This window comes from Nicotiana sylvestris, chromosome 11 (genome assembly GCF_000393655.2).
Source record: "Nicotiana sylvestris chromosome 11, ASM39365v2, whole genome shotgun sequence".
Classification (NCBI taxonomy): domain Eukaryota; kingdom Viridiplantae; phylum Streptophyta; class Magnoliopsida; order Solanales; family Solanaceae; genus Nicotiana; species Nicotiana sylvestris.
The window spans coordinates 31,234,429-31,255,040 of NC_091067.1; the positions used below are offsets into that span (position 1 = coordinate 31,234,429).

General features: G+C 36.7%; 2 protein-coding genes across 2 annotated transcripts; one reads left to right on the plus strand and one right to left on the minus strand.

Annotated features, from left to right (window-relative positions):
* The first annotated feature begins 690 nt into the window (after positions 1-690).
* Positions 691-6,241, plus strand: LOC104246765 (pentatricopeptide repeat-containing protein At4g37170). The gene is made up of 3 exons (XM_009802646.2): positions 691-3,111; positions 3,903-4,016; positions 5,852-6,241. The coding sequence occupies exon 1, from the start codon at positions 920-922 to the stop codon at positions 3,008-3,010; it is 2,091 nt and encodes a 696-aa protein (XP_009800948.1). The 5' UTR covers positions 691-919; the 3' UTR covers positions 3,011-3,111; positions 3,903-4,016; positions 5,852-6,241.
* A 1,787-nt stretch (positions 6,242-8,028) lies between these two features.
* On the minus strand, positions 8,029-8,628 carry LOC138880891 (zinc finger BED domain-containing protein RICESLEEPER 1-like). Its single transcript, XM_070161075.1, has one exon. It carries the CDS (start codon positions 8,626-8,628, stop codon positions 8,029-8,031), a length of 600 nt encoding a protein of 199 aa, XP_070017176.1.
* Positions 8,629-20,612: the final 11,984 nt, after the last annotated feature.

Below are 20,612 nucleotides of genomic sequence, written 5' to 3' on the forward strand. Positions count from 1 at the left end.
TACAAGTTTTTTCTTTCCTCTTCCTATTTTCATTGTTGGTTATGACTTTTAGTATTGTAGTTTTACATACTATTATGAATAACTAATTTGTTATCTAGAGTTTTGATAGAACCTTTTGTAGGATAAATTCTTGTTATGTTTTTATATAATTGAGCCGTAGTATAATCTCTATTTGTTCAACTACGTTCTTATTGTAGTTAATTGAAGAACTCTCAATTAGCTGTGCCTATTTAGTATGCATAACTCGGGAGAGAGTGCATATTTAGGTAATTGTTGAACAACATCACTCCCAGAGTATATGAGGGATCAATAACCGAGGGTTTAAAGGCGGGATTAGGGATAACGAATTCTTGGGTGCGATCTGAAGTGAGCTGTATCAAAAGCCAGCTAGCGTAGCTCGGGAGAGTGCGTCTAGTAAATTGTCGTGATTACTCGGGAGAGATTTACGGTAATAAGAGTGCTCATGATCGGTAGAGAATACTTAGGCGAAATTATAGAAGACATAGCGGGAAGGATTCCGACAATTGGGGAAATCATAACTCTAGACCTCCTTAATCTTGTCTCTAACTCTTAGTATCTTTAGTTGTTAATTTATTATTTTAATTTGTTAATCAATTAGTTAAACACAAGAATCTAAATATCTATAAGTTAGGAATTGTTCAAGCTTGTCTTCTTGGTGATAGTGAACAACTGTAGCTAAGCCTTAGTTCTCTGTGGGATTCGACTCCGGACTTGTAAACCGGATTATATTTGCAACGACCGCATTGTCCGCATAGTACTTCACCCAAAAACATCATTAAACCCCTGGGAAAATCCAAAAGAAGTCTTGTCGCACCTAAAAGAGAAACTCCAAACATCGTTCAAATTCAATATGCATTAACGACTATTTTGATCACTAGGAGAAAACAACTACTACACCATGAGAGCAAATCTTAGAGCATCACTGAAGCTTGTAACTTCTTCTTCACCTAATAATCATTCACTATGTACTGTTCGATCTTTTTCTACAGCAAAAACAACAACCCATTTGAAAGAGAAGACCTTTTTCGAATCCTCAAACAAAGACCAACTGATTAAGCGGTTATGTAAAGAAAACAAATTCAACGAAGCCCTTCAAATTCTTTGCGAGCAAAGGCGTTTAAAAGAAGCCATTCAATTGCTCGAACGTCACGAAACCCGTCCTTCAGCTACAGCTTTTTCGACCCTTTTGCGAATGTGTACAGAAAATGGGGCTCTTGACGAAGGAAAGAGAGTTCATAGGAGTATGAAATGTTCAGGTTTTAGACCTGGGGTTGTATTATCTAATCGGATTCTTAATTTTTATTGCAAATGTGATAAACCTTATGATGCACACGACCTGTTTGTTGAAATGTCTGAGAGAGATTTGTGTTCTTGGAATATTATGGTCTCTGGGTTTGCTAATTTGGGTTTGATTGATGAAGCTAGGAAGTTGTTCGATGAAATGCCCGAGAAGGATAACTTTTCTTGGACCGCGATGATCTCGGGTTATGTGAGGCATAATAAGCCTGAATGTGCATTGGAATTGTATAGAGTGATGCAGAGGGATGAGGATTTTAAGTGTAATAAATTTACGATCTCGAGTGCTCTTGCTGCTTCTGCTTCTATTCAGTCTTTACGTTTGGGAAAGGAGATTCATGGTCATATTGTGAGAACTGGGTTGGATTCTGATGCAGTTGTTTGGAGTGCGTTGAGTGATATGTATGGAAAATGTGGTAGCGTGGACGAAGCTAGGCATATTTTTGATAGGACTAAAGATAAGGATGTTGTTTCGTGGACAGCTATGATTGATAGGTACTTTGGAGATGGGAGGTGGGAGGAAGGTTATTTGCTGTTTTCACATTTGATGGAGTCGGGGATTAGGCCTAATGATTTTACTTTTGCTGGAGTTTTGAATGCGTGTGCGCACCAAACGACAGAGCATTTGGGAAAACAAGTACATGGGTACATGATGCGTATTGGCTTTGATCCTTGTTCGTTTGCAGCAAGTACCTTAGTTCATATGTACGCCAAATGTGGGAGTGTAGATAGTGCGTATAAGGTATTTAAGCGGCTCCTAAGGCCCGATGTAGTTTCTTGGACCTCATTGATTAATGGTTATGCTCAAAATGGCCAACCTAATGAAGCTCTTCGGTTGTTTGACTTGTTGCTTAAATCTGGTACTCAGCCTGATCATATTACTTTTGTTGGCATTCTTTCTGCTTGCACTCATGCAGGTTTAGTTGATGAAGGGCTTGAATATTTTTACTCAATAAAGAACAAGCATCGTCTAACCCATACTTCAGACCACTATGCTTGTGTGGTTGATCTCCTGAGCCGATTTGGCAGATTTAAGGAGGCTGAAGAGATTATTAGTCAGATGCCAATGAAGCCTGATAAGTTTTTGTGGGCTTCCTTGCTTGGAGGATGCAGAGTCCATGGAAATGTTGAACTAGCAAAGAAAGCTGCTGAAGCATTATTTGAAATTGAGCCCGAGAACGCAGCTACTTATGTTACCATTGCAAACATATATGCCACTGCTGGAAAATGGACTGAAGTGGCAAAAATCAGACAAGTCATGGAAGAGAAAGGTGTGGTGAAGAAGCCAGGTATAAGTTGGATTAATTTGCAGAGAAAAGTCTACGTTTTCTTGGTCGGTGATAAATCACATCCTAGGTCAAAGGAAATATATGACTTTTTAGGGGAGCTGTGGAGGAGAATGAAAGAAGAGGGATATGTCCCTGACATAGACAATGTGCTGCATGATGTGGAAGAGGAACAGAAAGAGCAAAATCTCTCCTATCACAGTGAAAAACTTGCAGTCGCCTTTGGAATTATTGCTACTCCACCTGGGACACAGATAAAGGTTTTTAAGAATCTACGGACTTGCGTTGACTGTCACACTGCGATCAAATATATCTCTCAAATTGAAAAGAGAAGAATTATTGTGCGGGATTCCAGTCGGTTTCACTGTTTTGAGGGTGGGAGTTGTTCGTGCAAGGACTATTGGTGATTTTCTCCTGTTTTTTCTAAAGGAAGCTACAGAAAGCAAAACTATCATGTCTTGCTATTGAACTGGAATGGTTTTGCAACAAATTGTGTTATTCTAAGGAGGTATTCTACTTCATTCTGCATCTTGTCATTATTTTGCCAATGACTTTTGACTACTTGGTCGGTGACGAAGTGGTAGTAAACAATGTGATTCCAGCATACAAATATTGTTTTTCTTCCGTTATAGAGAGAACTTAGTAAAGCTAGCAGTTTGCAGATGATGAGGTTTTCGATAAGACCCTGTATACAGAAACTTTTTGATAGACACTGTATACAATATTTTTGGATATAATTCATGTCATATCAACATTTTTTGAAATGAATTCATGTTATATCAACTTTGTTCTTTGATAGTCCTAGTTGTGAACTTTCCCTTTTGAGGGTGCTATTCTAATATGTAATTACTGTGAAGTAAAAGTAAGTTTTGTTTGGTTTTATTCTTTAGTTTCCTGTGGGTGTTTTGTGTTTACGTTTGAATTTTGTCTTGATGCTACTTTTTTTGCTTCAGTTTTTTGTTTCTTTTTCATTCACGTGAAATCCTGTTGCTCCAGTGTAAGCAGTGGAGTAGACATCGCATCAGCAAGTGAAATTCTCCTTTCTGATGCATGAAATGTGCATTTCCTTTGTTTTTTTTTCTTCTTTTTTCTGTGCATGTTTTGGTTCTTGTCTCCTAGTATTATCTTGCTGAGATTGTTTGCCTTAAAAGCTCTAGTGACTCGTCAGTAATCCCTTGTCCATATCTTTGTATTCCATTATAGCCGTATAGGATCTCCCCTTTGTATAAACAATCCAATTCGTTGTGCGAATAAGATTTGTATTCTCATCTTCTTTTATTGTATTTCTACTTTATGCAGATGCAATTGGTACAAGGATATGGTTGGACTCTTGTATCCCTTGGCATTTGCTTCTGGAAAAAAGTATTCTCTTCAAGTAACTTTCACGAGACAGCTTTTGGGTGCTTTTTCAGTGTAAGACTCATAAATCTTCAATCTCTTGGATTTCTATGAATAAAGTCTGATAATGGTACAACCTGTGTGCAAATTTAATGATCTAGAATTAGTGAACTCCTTAATTTCTTTTATATATTAAGTGCAAGCTTCAAAGCCACACACACACACACACACTGCACTCTCTTTTCCTTCTATACTTATAACCAAGCAGATCGTCTAGCCAAGCTTTTGTTACTGGTTTTCAGCCTGCTTTCTCCTAATGAATAAGTCAAATAATTTATTAGAAAAGAATTTAGGGGATGCAACCTGCCTACAAAATTTGAATGACAGACATCCTTGACTTTGTTACATGTTAGGAATCTGGAATATTAACTCTAGGGAATTTACAGTGACGGTATGTCTGTGTTGATTCATTTATAAATTCAAAGGCTAATATACAAATAACAACCGTCTACATTTTACGGATTAAAAGAGAAACATCACCTGCATTTTATGAAAGACTTAATTATTAAGGCTAAATGTAATTCTTTTGTTTTGGCGGAGAAAATGATAGAAATGAAGGGTCCAAGTTAGGTATGCTTTTGGTGCTGTGTAGTTTACATGCAACTTTTGACATCTAATATCTGAGATAAGCCAAAGGATAGCCAATTTGGCACAACTTATGGCAATGACGTGCTTTTAGCACTTCTTGAATATGGTGGTAATTTTCACTAAAAGGCCCTAAAAGGTGCATGTGCTGTTCAAACAAAAGGACCTTGATTCCCTTTTAAAACAGCATCGAATTTATAAAGTCCAGTAGAGAGATAACATCATATACAAAAGATGAGAATACACTTGAATTTAACATCTGTAAGCATCTGATTTTTACACAAGATTGCAACTTGTAATGTGTGGGTAAGGTGCATGTCACAGGTTTGAACCTTGCCGCAAACAAAAGCCTGATATTTAATTGGAGAAGAATAGAGGAGCGGGCCCATTATCTGCGGAGTTTCTAATCATGCACCACTAGGTCCTCGGGGATTTCTCGGGTTATCAAAATAAAATAAAAAAATCTAGGCATTATATTAAGAAGTAGTTCAGCAGTGTTGGCTTTCTACTCATTGGTTTATCCTTAGAAGAAGCTATAAAACTGGAGATCACAAATTTTTTAGTCTCGAATAGTTCTGAAATTTCCTAAAAGATTTGTAAGAAACTGTATAATTTGAATATATCTACTTGTTAAGTTCAGAATTTCAGGTTGAATTTATTGAAAGATCTTGAACATTTTGTAGGATGTTTGTGACATTGTAGCATGTTCTCTTCGATTAAATGAACTGATTCTCATGAGCTTTACCAATTTGTCCACTGGTACTGTTTGAATATTGAGCTAATTAACAATTTACGCCCTTCAAGAGAATTTTTTTTTATTTTGAAGCGAATATATTAGCAGAATAAGGAAGATATGATTTTAGTCCATCATAAATGTTATTTTTGTTATGGAACCTTTTCCACAGGAGATCAGCGAATAATAACATAAGAGGCAAAAAAGGCAGCCCGTTGTACTAAGCTTCCGCTATGCGCGGGGTCCGGGAAGGGCCGGACCACAAGGGTCTATTGTATGCAGCCTTATCCTTAACATAGGAGGTGTGTAAATAAAACACATGAATTGTAAGTGGCATAGGAGATCATTTATAGGTATTCTAAAATCTTGATCGATGCTAAAAGAATAAAATAAAACATGCCCTTTTTTCCAACGACTTCCTTTGAATGGAATGTAAAAATGAATATTTGAAGTTTCATATTGCTTTTAATAGATGCTTTTTAATTAAACCAAGTTCCATTCTTTCTTAAATATTGCCCATTTGGTGATGCAGGGAAGGAGTTTTGCTCAGATAGCTTTCGTCCAGGCCTTGGTGGTTTTTGCTATTGGAAGAACTGATCCCTGAAATCCGGGCAATTGTTTGTGCACTCCATATAATTCTACGATGTAGTCCCCAGAGCTTTGGTCTTGGTGGTAAGACCACAACACGTGATGTGTCAATTAGGTTGTCGCGAGCTAAAACCCCGTGACAAGGACTTGGTATTTTAGTGGAGAAGGGTAGATGGATCCATTATAAGAGTTGCCATGACTTCTTCGGCTATGTTATGAATGTTTTGACTTAAATGGAGATTTCCTAACATTATGAGAATTTCATGTGAACTCTAAGACTTGTTGGAACACTGGTATCATGTTTTCTGTATATGAATGGCATGTTGAACTTGAATGCCAAGTTCAAAAGTTGTGTTTACAGCCGAAGGTGCCAAATAATGTTCTTAAAGTGTTTCGGGAGTATCATGAACCTTCATGTCAGATCCATACGAGGTTATGATAGAGACGGCAAAACCGGTCGAGCTGATACCCCAGGTAGGATTAATGTCAGATTACAGCGTTATGGTGAGACGGCTATGTCGGTCGAATCGATACCTCCGAGCAGACTCCATGAATGATTTACTATACACGTGATTATGTTCTAATTCAGTGTCCTTAGGTGCTCATTTAAATGTGATAGGTTTCACAAACGTACTATGACTACGAAATGCTTTATTTATGTTATTGCTTCGATACATATATACATTATTACTTTTTAAATTCTCATCCGAACTTGTGGATAATGTATATATGTGGATGCAGGTAGACGTTCATACGAGTTAGGATTAGGGGTATACATAGGTCGGGTTGGTTCGGATTTTGCAATTATCAAACCAAATCAATTATATCGGGTTTTTAAATCTATAGATCAAACCAAACCAATAAAAGTCGGGTTTTTCAATATCGAGTTTCTCGAGTTTTCCGTTCCGATAAACTTGTGCTCCAAACTATATATAGCTGCCACCATAAAATTCTAATAAATTCCTGCAGCTATCTTGGAGTACAAAAAAGAACAGGAGGACCATGCAAATATAAAAGTCTAAAATTATACACCAAAAAAGGATCATGACAATAACACCTTGTGGGGTCAGGATCAATCTTATACGAGGCATTTTCTTGAATGAGCATGTTGTAACATGTTGCTTGAGTACAACAGGTCTACTTGAATGACAACCATGGTGGCTATTGTGTTAACCAAACAATGAATGGCAATAGGTGTTAAGGAAAAATTACTCCTTACACAATGCAAATGTCTTTTTTCCAGTAAATATTAGAAAAATACTATATATCAGGTATTGGATCTTGATATGTCAACACACTGTGTTCTAATAAAACATTAACAAGCCAATGAACTATTCCTGAAGGCTACAACTCCATACATTTCCATATCAGTTCTACTAAGTCAAGAGAAAGATTGAATTAGATTTAAACAATATCTGACCATTAGGAAGTAGGCAGAATGAGAAAATTATCTCCAAAAATATAAACTGCATATCATATTGCACTCTACATAAGAATTATCACCAACTTTTTAAGAGTAGACATTACACCCAAAATAACTAAAAGATAAACAAAAAGAGAATATATTAAACTCTAAGAAGTTGGGCATCTTAGTAGATATTACAACTAGAGGAGCATGTTTCCAAAATACTTGTAAAGGCATAATGACCTCACTTCCAAAAATAGCCATGAAGCAAATTGTAGTTAATCATCCCTCTAATCAATCCTCAAAGGTGAGTTTACATATTCTGGAAAAAAAGAAGAAAAAACAATTAACATATTTAAATATTAATTAATGTAAAAAATAACTATACTCATTAACAACTGAATATAAATTATTACCTTCTTCAATTTGCTCAATTTTCTGGACTTCCTCTAACATGTCTTCAAACTTATATTCCTTGGAAGGTGATCGTATCCATTGTTGAGTACAAATAAGTGCTTCCACTGTTTTTGGTGATAAAGAACTCCTATAAGAATCTAAAATTCGACCACCTGTACTAAAAGCAGACTCCGATGCAACTGTAGAAATAGGAATAGAAAGAACATCCCTTGCAATCTTTGAAACAATTGGATATTTACTAGATGAAACTTTCCACCATGCCAAGATATTAAGATCCTTGATCTTCACCACATCATCCATCAAATATATCTCAAGATCAGATTTTTTTTAATATTTCCCTCATCTTCCAAAAGTTTCTCCCACTTTGATTGCAACAAATCACCAACTTCACTCATGCTAGTATCGCCTCCAATATTGTCACTAGAAGCCTCAAAAAAAGAATCATTGTAGTTATCATACAAGCGAGTTAAAATGCTTACCACATCTTCGGACTTCAATCTTCCCAACAAAGAACCAAATGCATCAGTAAGAATGAAGTTCACATACTTCATCTTGTATCTAGGATCCAACATAACAGCAACAAGCAATAACATATTCATATCCTCAAACTTACCCCAATATTTCTCAAGTTTACTTTTCATTCTTCCTGCCATATCATTCAAAGTACGATCATCGCTTTTGGTATGCTTTATAATAGCATTTCGAAGATTGAAAAATTCATGGAAGAAAGAGTTGGAAGTAGCATATAAACTGCCTGAAAATTTTAAAGTTGTCTGATAGAAAATGTTAAGAAACTTGATAAAAGCTTTCACATTCTTCCAGTCGTCTGCAGATGGATTTCCTCTTAAAGTGCTTATTTCTTGACAATACTTTTGATACTTATGGTCATCCATATACATTTTTGTAAAGGCTTTTTCAAATTTTAGAGCTGTATCTAACATTGTATATGTGGAATTCTATCTTGTTTCAATATCAAGACTTACAAGATCATGAGTATCTATCTTATCTTTCTCAACAAATGACTTGAAAGAAGCAAATCTTGAAGGAGAAGACCTAACATATTTTACCGCATTTCTTACACGAGTAATAGGCTCAATTTGTTCATCTAACCCATCTTTTACAATCAAGTTCAAAATATGAGCATTGCATCTAACATGCAAAAACTCATTTCCAAGTATTGCCCCTTTCCAATCATCAATACGCAACTTCAAATGCTTAATGACAACATCATTAGCACTTGCATTATCCAAAGTCACTGTAAACAAGTTCTCAGTGCCCCAACCAAATAAACATGCTTCAATTCCCTTTGCAATAGTCTCACCTTTGTGATCCGGTGTTGGAAAAAAGTTCAAAATTTTCTTTTGTAGATTCCATTGATCATCTGTCCAATGTGCAGTAACAACCATATAAGTTAAGTTTTGTATTGATGTCCATGTATCACTAGTGAGACATACGCGTTGGTTCTTAATAAGTTTTTTAATTTTTTCCTTCTCTTCATGATAAATCCTCAAACAATGTCTAGCAACAGTTACACGAGAAGGTAATTCGAAATTAGGTAAGGCTTTAGCCATTAATTTCTTAAATCCTTCTCCTTCAACAACTCTAAAAGGTTGCTCATCAAGAATTACAAATTCGACAATTTCCCTCCTAATGTCATCCACATTATACACTACCCTTTCAGTAGCACCCGAACCACCTTCTAGCTACCCTTCCTTGATAGATTTTAATGTTGATTTTCTCTTATCAATGGCTCTAAAGGGAGATTTGTGACATGTAGAAGTTAAATGCGACCATAATGTAGTAGTCCCATTATTTCTACCTGTAGCAAATGTTTTAGGACAATAATTGTATTTTGCCCTAAATTTACCTCCTTTAGCAGTAAATTTGGAGAAGTGATTCCAAATCTCGGACGTCTCTCTGCCACTATTCCCAGATTTAGATTTTTCTGATGGAGTCGTTCTTTTTTGCTTCTTAGGAGGAGTGCGTCGATGAGGAGTGTCTGCACTTTGTTTTTGAGCTGCCACTGGCGAAGGATTATTGACAACCACCTCAGCATCTGCTCCAGAAGTTGTAGTTTCCATTCTTAGAAAGAGTTCCTGCAAATAGAACATATCCAGTTACTATTTAACTCATGGAATTTACCTTCGCACTGTGACATCAAATGACAGATCACTGGACTATATTTATAGAGGTCATTTTATGTTGAAGTGAAGCCAAAGAAGGTGCAATATATTTATAGAGGTCATGGACTAAGCAATATAAACAGAAGGCTAGATTGTTCAGAATTAGCTAGATTGCGAAACTTCTGGGGCAATAACAGGATCACTGTCTAATCTTTCTACATTTTTTAATATGTGGGGGGGTGTTATATTGAAAGCATAAAGCAGGGAGGGTCCAGAATATGAGTTTTTAGATTCACCCCAATCATAAATTTGGGGCTAAAGTAAAATTAAGGCTGTTATAAAAGAATCCAACTAGGATGAATTAAAGGTATTGGAACAACATTCTTGAGAAGCTAAGCATCTTTTTTTACTTGTTTCCCTTATATCTGTATCATTACTTCTACTTTGATCATCTGATAAAGGACCAATGTAACCACTTGGACTTGAAGCTAGCTTGCCACATCTTAGTTAATTGGGGAAAAGCAAGGTATATGTATGCAGCTAAAAGAAAACATGTAAAATGAGAGCAAAAGAGCTTTACCGATGAGAGATTTACAAGCGTAGGTTTTTTGCCTTTGGAGAAGAGGCAAGATGATTTCAATTGTTTATGTGTTTCAGAACACCTTTTGGACAATCTATCTGCTTTTAAGATTAGGTTTTGGTTTGGGCTCAATTATTCTTTATGGGCCAAACAAAAACAAATATTTACATGGGCTATAATACCAATTTAAAATATTATGCTACATAAAGAAATTATAATAAAAATTAAGAAATAATTATAACTTACATTCTAATAAATATTTTTATTTATCTAATATATAAAATATGTATACATGTAATGTCGGGTTGGTTTGGTTTCGGTTTGACTTTTTTTAGTTAATACCAAACCAACCCTATTGTGGTCGGGTTTTATTTTCCAATACCAAACCAAGTCAAACCAAACCACTAGCCGGGTTTTTTTTTCGGGTTGACTCGGATTTTTGGGTTGGTGCGGGTTATCGGTTTGGTTTGTACACCCCTAGGAGTAGGGTAGTATTGTGTAAACTAACTTAAGATGATGGGTGTATATGTCATTTGTAGAAGTTAGTAACTAACTTAGTGGTTAGTCGTTATGTTAGCTCTATAACAGTAGTTTAGGAAGTTAAATGTACTGTAACTCATTTTTCTCTTTCAGTAAGAAGATGAAGCTCTTAGCTCAATCCTTCATGAATGATCTTCCTCACTAAACTTGACATGGTATCAGAGCAATCAACCATAAGTATGGTCGCTTAGAGTAATCGTCCTACTAGCTAGCTCTTCATCAGAGAATTTTGATAGAGCTCAGCCATGGCGACTGTTGATAATGAACTACCAGAGAAATTGTGTCACAATCATCCACTTTTTCTCAATCGATTGACAATTCCGGAGATGTGTTGATTTCTCTTTAGTTACGAGGACCAGAAAACTATTCCGTATGGAGTCGAGCGATGAGAATTGCAATCCTAGGACGGAACAAACTAGGGTTCATCTACGGCGCTTGTAAAAAGGAAAGTTTTGGTACAAATCTCGTAGATCTTTGGGAGGGATGCAACACAATCGTTTTGCTATGGATTATGAATTATGTTTCACCAGAATTACTCAGTGGGATCGTTGTTACACCTCCTTTTTCCGCACCCGCGAGGGTACAGGGGAGTTTTTCCAATTAAAGGACAATCGAAACGGGATTTATTTATTTATTTCAGAGTCGCCACTTGGGAGATTTAGGGTGTCCCAAGTCACCAATTTTAATCCCGAATCGAGGAAAAGAATGACTCCATATTACAGTCTGCGTACCAGAAATCCGGATAAGGAATTATGTTAACCCAGGAGAAGGTGTTAGGCATTCCCAAGTTCCGTGGTTCTAGCACGGTCGCTCAATTGTCATATTTAACTTATTTATCTGATTTTAATACAATTGTGAACCGATGTGCCAATCTTAACTTTTTACCACTTTATTATTATAATTATTATTTAAAAAAAAAATTAAAAATTGTGAACATCGTTTAAAAACATGTCTTTGGATTACGTCACATGAAATGCACCCGCAATCCGGAACATATTTTATTCAATGTTTTAGGATTTAGATTTGGGTCGCATGAAATGCGCATCCGAGTTTAAGAAGGTAAAATTAATTAAATCGCGCCTAAAGAGTCTAGCGCGTCATTATCTTTGGGGAAGGAAGTGAAATTCACTAAACAATCCATCCCAAATTCTAAGTAATTTTTTTTAAAAATAATTAAATAAATAAATGAGATTAGAGAATTATGTAAATTTGTATTATTTACATCTATTTATTTTTAGCGAAATCCTTCCTTATTTTAAGAATATCCTTTAATGACTACCTTTTTATTATTACTAAGTTTGTCTATAAATATAAAATCAATATCTACATTCTTGAAAATAACATATTAAATAGAAGAGAAAAACAAATATTAACAGAAAGTAATAAAAATTATAATCATAAATACAACATGGAATTATCGAAAAATAAAATAAAAAAATAAAAAAAAAACTAATTATCCCATAGTTTGATTAAAGTTTAAATTGTTAGTAAGACTTAAGCTTATTGAAACTAATTATTTATAAATACTGAAAATTGAAAGAAAGAAAAAAAAACTTGATTACTAAACCATATTTCTAAAAAATTTAAACAATTTAACCTTAACTAACTTTGTTTTAATTCACATCATGTCCTAATACTTGTTCGCAAACTAATTCATGTTTTAACTGAAATTGACTACATGATTCCGATTAACTTATCGTTGACGAAAAACCTTATGAATAAGGAACTTAGTTAACTTTTGCCAAACTGATTCAATAACGCCATTTTTTACGTTATTTCTTCTATTTTTTTATTAAACAGTTTTAATTAATAATCAGGCTTAAATATATTTCCTAATAATCTGGTTAAGGCGTTATTTAATATGCCGCTATAATATGCCTAGTTATGCCAAATGATAGTGATTTACAGAATAATAATACATAAATAACCTAAATACAATACAAAAACTAAATTAAACTAAATTAAAAATTTAACACTCCATTCTTCATTTCAGCTTACAAAATGCCAAAATTACAGTTGTGTACCTGATATTGTTAATATAAGAAGAAGAAAGTCAGCAACGTAATACGTAACACAGCAACAACAACAATAACCAGCAATAACCAGTCAACGAAAATCCCAGTGACAGCTTTGAAAAATTCAAAAATAAAATCCAGGAATGCCGAAAATAACGGACAGAAACCAAGAGAAATTTTCAGATTTTTGAAAGTCTAGTTAATCTTCAACCCTTAATTTCTACACCTGTATACCAGAATATTTATCAGGTGTGTACTACTTTCTCTTCTAATTTTCACCTTTTTTTTTATTTTTCTTTGTATGTTTTTCTTTTTCTTGAGAGTTTCAATGTTTTTTTCAGAATAAATGTTCAGCTCTTTTTTTTTCTAATCTCTCTTTTTTCTGTCTCTCCTCTTCTGATTTTTCAGACCTCTCTATATATAATCCCCACCCTTTAATCAATTAAAATCAATCCCTTTCTCTACCAAACTCATTATCTTCCCACTCATCCCCATTACATTAAATAAATATATCACACCACCCCATTATATTTTGTCCCCCATGCCTAACATAAAATAATGCAAGATTCCCCTTTAAATTAAATCTTGTCCCCCCTTTATATTAAATAATCATATCACAACCCACCCCATTTCAATTTGTCCCCCATGCTTCAAATAAACAATTACAAAATGTACAATTCCTAAACTACCCCTTCCGACCTTACTGAAATTACCAAACTACCCCTGAACGTATTACAAATTTACCAAACTACCCATCAACTATAACACATCAATTAATCAAACTTAACCAAAATATAGACAATATGATCAATTTCTAACAATGTTCAAACAACAATATGAACACGGATGAACATCATAACAACAATATCATATGAACATGATTTTAACAACATTTCAACAACAAATCACATGAACACAAATTGAACAACCAAGAACAACTAAAATTTGATTGAACAATATTTTAGCAACAAACAATCCTATTTTCGGATTCAACACCAACAACAAACAAAGTATGAAGATTTCTAAATTCAATCATATTGAACTTAAAATCAACTCTAACAACATTACAACAAACAATTCTTATATTAAACTTAAACAAGATTATGAGACAAATTAAAAAAAATAATCATAAGTGATAAACAAGAAATCAAACTATACAAATTTCGGATTCAAGAACAATCAAACAAAGTATGAACATGAATGAGTCTATTTTAAAACAACAAACATGACAAATTAAATGATTAAACCAACATTAATAATTTCTGGAAAATATATAACAACATGAAACAAATTGAAGAAATAATCAATTAAATTTCAATTTGAATCTAACAAACAATCAAACTAACAAATTCTTACCTAAACCATAAAACAAACATGAAATAAACATGAAAAACCACTAATTAAATTTCCATTTGAAATCTGAAAATTAATTCAACAAAACATATGAACATGAACAAAACCAAAAATCAAATATCTACCGATTTTAGATTCGAGAAATATCAAAACGAAACACGGAAAAAATAAAACTCAAAATCTACTAACCGGATCGACACGAAATATGTACGGACTGTTTCGACAAACTTCGACCAAACAACTCATCATGTAAAGCTCGACGAAGGATTTCGATTCGACGATAAACCTTCGAACTTTGCCAGACTTTAACCGGACTGCCTTGCGTCGTCAACAAGAATACGATGGTGAGCAACAAACATGACTCATGGAGTCGTCAATGACAATACGCAGCAGTGAAGCGCCGCCGCGTCCATGGCTGGAGCTCGGGAGCTCGACCACCTAATTCGGAGTCGACGAAACAAAGAAGATAAAACAGTAACAGTAGCGCGAGCCGTGAAGCGTCTGAAGCAGACGCAGCTTGACGCCGAAACAGGAGCAGTAGCGCGAGCAGCATCCATGGCTGGAGCTCGGATCTTCGACCACCCAATTCGAAGTCAACGAAACAAAGAAGATGAAACAGTAGCAGTAGCGCGAGCCGTGAAGCGTCTGAAGCAGCGCATCTTGACGCCGAAACAGGAGCAGTAGCGCGAGCAGCATCCATGGCTGGAGCTCGGATCTTCGACCACCCAATTCGAAGTCGACGAAACAAAGAAGATAAAACAGTAGCAGTAGCGCGAGCAGCAGGTGGACTGTTGGGACGTGAAGTTGAGGACTGGTTCTGCAGTGGAAACGATGATGGTGAAAGGGAGTCGACGGACTGGTCGTTGATGATGAAGACGCAGCAATGGCGACCATGGTTGTCGAGTTCGAGCTTGAAGGTGGTTGTGTGGTTTTAATGGATGACGGAGGGGGGTCGTTTGGACGCGAGGGTGTTTGTGTGGACGAAGAAGAAAGTAAAGGGAAGCCATGGGAGGTGTTTTTGAGTTTGGGGAAGAAGAAGGAGAATAGGGGGGGCGGATGCTTTAGGCATTTTTTAGGGTTTTCTTACTATTTTTTTTGTTTTTCTTTGTTTTATTTTTTGAAATGCAAGATAATAGGGTGTTGGGTTATGGACCGGGTTGACCCAGTTCGAAATGGACTGGGTCGTAGGGAAGATTGGGCCATTTTTTGGGCCTGTGGCTTGAAATTGAAGAAGAGGCCCAATTCCGACTTTCTTTATATTTTCGCTCTCTTTTCTTCTTTTATTTTTCTAAAACTAAATTATAAAAATACTTAAACTATTATTAAGAACTAAATTAAGTTATAAAAGCGCAAATTAACTCCCAATAACAATTAACGCACAATTAAGTATTAATTAAGCATAAAATTGTATATTTGGACATTAAATGCTAAAAATGCAAACGATGCTTATTTTTGTAATTTTTTAATTTTTTTGTAAAACAAATTTAATTACTAACAACTATAGAATTAAATCCTACATGCAAAATGCGACATATTTTTGTATTTTTTATTAATTTATCAAATAAACACGCACAGACAAATACAAATAATTATTCAAAATATCACAAAATTGCACACCAAAGAAAAATCATTTTATTTTTGGATTTTTTGGGAGTAATTCTCATATTGGGCAAAAATCACGTGCTTACAGCTGCCCCTCTTTGCCCGAAGACACGAAGGGTTTTCGTGCAAAGATAAAGCGAGCGATTTTTTGCCCATCCGAGTACTCCGTGTGAAGCATTTTTTGAAAAAGATTTGACCGAACCTTTGCTTCAAAGGTTTCCTACATATCCTGGGCTAAACAGGAATCAGGTCAATGTAGTTCGGGAAGTCTTGGTAGCTGGGACTACCATGGGACTGCAATGTTACTGCTGTTGCATGCTACTTTTACTGTTTGCTGACCTCCTTATTACACCATGCTTAAAAAATAAGAAGCTAGACTAAGCTAGAAATTACAGAATCTTATCTGTTTTCCCCCTTGCTCCGGTTGCCTTGCTTTTTGTCGGTTTGTGTTTCCTCTGGTGCCTTTTTACCAAGACTTCTAGCCCTTGGCTTTTTTTTTTTTTTTAATACCAGTTTTCGTCATTTTGTTCGGTCCGCTGGGGACATGGCTTTCTTCATTAAGCTTTTTGGCGGTTCCTCTGGGGACACGATTATCTTCATCAGATTCATCAAGACGCGTCTTTTCTTTCTTTTGACTCATGCGCTTGAATTTGCGCTGGGACTTCTTGTTGCCACCTTCTGCCTTCCGGTGTTGGGATTTTTATTGTTTCCTGCTGGGGATTCTTGTTGTAACCTTCTGCCTTCCGGTGGGGTTACTGACTTCAAAATCTGCAGTATAAGACTGAAAAGTATTCCTCTCGTTATACAGGTGGGCGCCTGGACATGAAATGAAAATGTATACCCGCATTATACTGGTGGGCGACCTGGAAATGGAAAACTGAAATGTATGCCCGCATTATACTGGTGGGCGACCTGGAAATGGAAAACTGAAATGTATGCCCGCATTATACTGGTGGGCGACCTAGAATATGGAATGAACAGACAAAATGTATTCCCTCATTATACTGGTGGGCGACCTAGAACTGAAATGTATTCCCGCATTATACTGGTGGGCGACCTAGAACTTAAATGTATTCCCGCATTTTACTGGTGGGCGACCTAGAACTTAAATGTATTCCCGCATTTTACTGGTGGGCGACCTGGAAATGGAAAACTGAAATGTATGCCCGCATTATACTGGTGGGCGACCTAGAATATGGAATGAACAGACAAAATGTATTCCCTCATTATACTGGTGGGCGACCTAGAACTGAAATGTATTCCCGCATTATACTGGTGGGCGACCTAGAACTTAAATGTATTCCCGCATTATACTGGTGGGCGACCTAGAACTTAAATGTATTCCCGCATTTTACTGGTGGGCGACCTAGAACTTAAATGTATTCCCGCATTTTACTGGTGGGCGACCTAGAACTTAAAAGTATTCCCGCATTATACTGGTGGGCGACCTAGAACTTAAATGTATTCCCGCATTTTACTGGTGGGCGACCTAGAACTGAAAAGTATTCCCGCATTATACTGGTGGGCGACCTAGAACTGAAATGTATTCCCGCATTATACTGGTGGGCGACCTAGAACTGAAATGTATTCCCGCATTATACTGGTGGGCGACCTAGAACTGAAATGTATTCCCGCATTTTACTGGTGGGCGACCTAGAACTTAAATGTATTCCCGCATTTATACTGGTGGGCGCCTAATTGGTAAAGAATAATTTGAATTTGTTTCCTCGATTCTCCGAGAAAATTTCCACTTGTGGCAGAAAATTTTCTGCCCCAATTCTGGCGATCTTTCTTATGGCGTATCTTTAGGCCATCATCAACACTTTATTTTCCTGTTCAAATCAAAGAAAATTTAGTTAGTTTTTTTTTTTTTTTGAAATATGGCGAGTGGTCATGTCACTCCTGATGGGGATGATTGTTCCCTTTCCCTTATTCCTGTTCGGCGTTCTCAAAACTTGTTGGGGATGATGTTATTTGCTGGGGATAACATTCTGCTGGGGATGGTTTTTCCATTTATCCCTTCACCATTTTGTATCTCAAAAATTTCTGGAGGTTATTTTGCCGAAGATGGATTTTCCTTTCTTCCCTTCCACCTTCTGTGTTGTCCGACCACCTCGGAGCTTGGTCGATATTCGGTCGGAGTACTCTGGGGATCGTCTTGGAACTTGGCTTACAATTTCCTCAACATGTAAGCCATGTTGGGGATCGTCTTGGGGATCGTTTTTCTGCTTGTTCGTTTTTTTTTCCGGCTCTTCCCCGTACTTTCCTTGCCATTTTAGGACAGTATTATTCGGCCTGGCAATCAACGTCTTTTGTCTTATTGCCTTGTCTCTGGATTGCCCTTTTCACCTTTTATGTTGTACCATTTTGGCAACTGGTAGTAAGCTCTGAAAGACCTTTCTTAAAACATAAATTTCTAGAAAAATTCTTTTAAACAAAGAAATGAAAAGATAGAAAAATGAGAAAATCTTTCTGAACAAAAAAAAATGAACTTATCTGGGTGATACAACCGATTCCAATGATCATGTTGTGCATTCCGGATTAATCAACCCAGTCTATTTGTGTCGATCAAACTTTCTGATGTCTTCACTTGCTGGGGATAAATAGGTGCCCAATTCTTCGCAAAATACGGATCTTTTCCGTCAATCTATCTTGTCGCCTTATAGTGCCCTTCGCGGGGTTTTCACTAACAAGGCTCTCTCATTTCTCACAACTCCCGTCGCCTTATGGTGCCTGTGAAGGTTTTCACCGATAAGACTCTCTCATTTTGTATTTCTCAGCTTACGTCGCCTTATGGCGCCTGTGAAGGTTTTCGCCGATAAGACTCTCTCATCTTATTTTCTCAGCTTGGGATTGGAGTGTTGCCGATAAGATTTTTCTCTGCCGGGAATTCTTTTGGCTATCAATTCTTTCAATTCATGATCCTCATTCAGTCAGGGACCGACGTTTTATTCTTGGTTTTCATTTGCCTATCTTAACACCTCTCGGATACTGATCGAGAGGTCTTTTTTATGGATATCAATATAGGTTTTAGAAGAAAAGGATATAAAATTCAAAATAACTTTGATGGGTAAAGTATTACAACTCTTGGAATCAAACTCTTTTTTTTTCAAAATTTAGAAACATAATTTCTGCCCCAGTTTTCTTACTTGGGGATTTTTCTTTTGATTTTTTTTTTGTTACCTTATGACCGAGCCGTGAGGCGCCTACGTATCCTCTTTGAGGAATCAGGTCGAACGTAGTTCACTGACTCCTTTGTTTTCTTGCGACCTTCAAAAAGTTTTTTTTTCATACATTTTTTCATTAATGATTCCAAGAGAGGGGTATAAAAAGATAAGTATGGCTCAAAGGGGTAAAGCAAAGGTTAAAAGTGTTTGGATAGAAGAAAGAATTGCCTCCGTCATTTCATTATCCGATAAGCACTAAGTACAAACAAACAAATAAACAACAAAAGAAATTACACATAATATCTTTTGACTGCATCAGAATTGATAGCCATGTCGACGCATCTTCCTTCAACATCCGTCAGACGTAAAGCGCCATTGGATAATACTCTGGTCACAATATACGGCCCTTGCCAATTCGGGGCGAACTTGCCTTTTGCCTCAATCTGATGTGGGAGGATCCGTTTCAATACTTGTTGCCCTACTTCAAATTTTCTGGGGCGCACCTTCTTATTGTATGCTCTTGCCATTCTCTTTTGATACAACTGGCCATGACATACTGCTGCCAATCTTTTTTCATCCATTAAACTCAGCTGCTCTAGTCGGGTTTTGACCCATTCATCATCGTCAATCCCGGCCTCAGCGATAATTCGAAGGGAAGGAATTTCAACTTCCGCTGGTATTACTGCTTCGGTTCCGTATACCAACAAATAAGGAGTCGCACCTATTGAAGTACGAACAGTAGTGCGGTATCCTAACAACGCAAATGGTAGCTTTTCATGCCATTGTCTGGATCCTTCAATCATTTTCCTCAATATCTTCTTTATATTTTTGTTGGCTGCCTCAACTGCTCCATTCGCCTTGGGCCGATACGGGGTGGAATTACGGTGTGTAATCTTAAACTGTTCACATACTTCTCTCATCAAGTTGCTGTTAAGATTAGCACCATTGTCCGTGATTATTATTTTTGGGATCCCAAATCTACAAATGATATGGGAATGGACGAAATCCACCACTGCCTTCTTGGTTACAGACTTGAAAGTTTTGGCTTCAACCCACTTAGTGAAATAATCGATGGCTACCAGAATGAACCTGTGACCGTTCGAAGCTGCCGGCTCGATAGGCCCAATGACATCCATGCCCCATGCTACAAATGGCCATGGTGCGGACATTGTGTGCAATTCCATTGGTGGAGAATGAATCAGATCTCCGTGTATCTGACACTGATGGCATTTTCGTACGAAACTGATACAATCATGCTCCATAGTGAGCCAATAATATCCCGCTCGCAGAATCTTCTTTGCCAACACATATCCGCTCATATGGGGCCCACAGACTCCAGCATGTACCTCTGTCATCACTATCGTGGCTTGACCTGCATCAATACATCTCAGCAATCCCAGATCTGGGGTTCTTTTGTACAACATTCCTCCACTGAGGAAAAATCCATTTGCCAGTCGTCGAATGGCTCTCTTTTGATCTCCGGTTGCCTGCTCCGGGTATATC

What these genes read in the sequence shown, in the direction of transcription:
- LOC104246765 (XM_009802646.2), top strand. Translation starts at nt 920, where the DNA reads ATGAGAGCAAATCTTAGAGCATCACTGAAGCTTGTAACTTCTTCTTCA.
- LOC138880891 (XM_070161075.1), bottom strand. Translation starts at nt 8,628, where the DNA reads ATGTATATGGATGACCATAAGTATCAAAAGTATTGTCAAGAAATAAGC.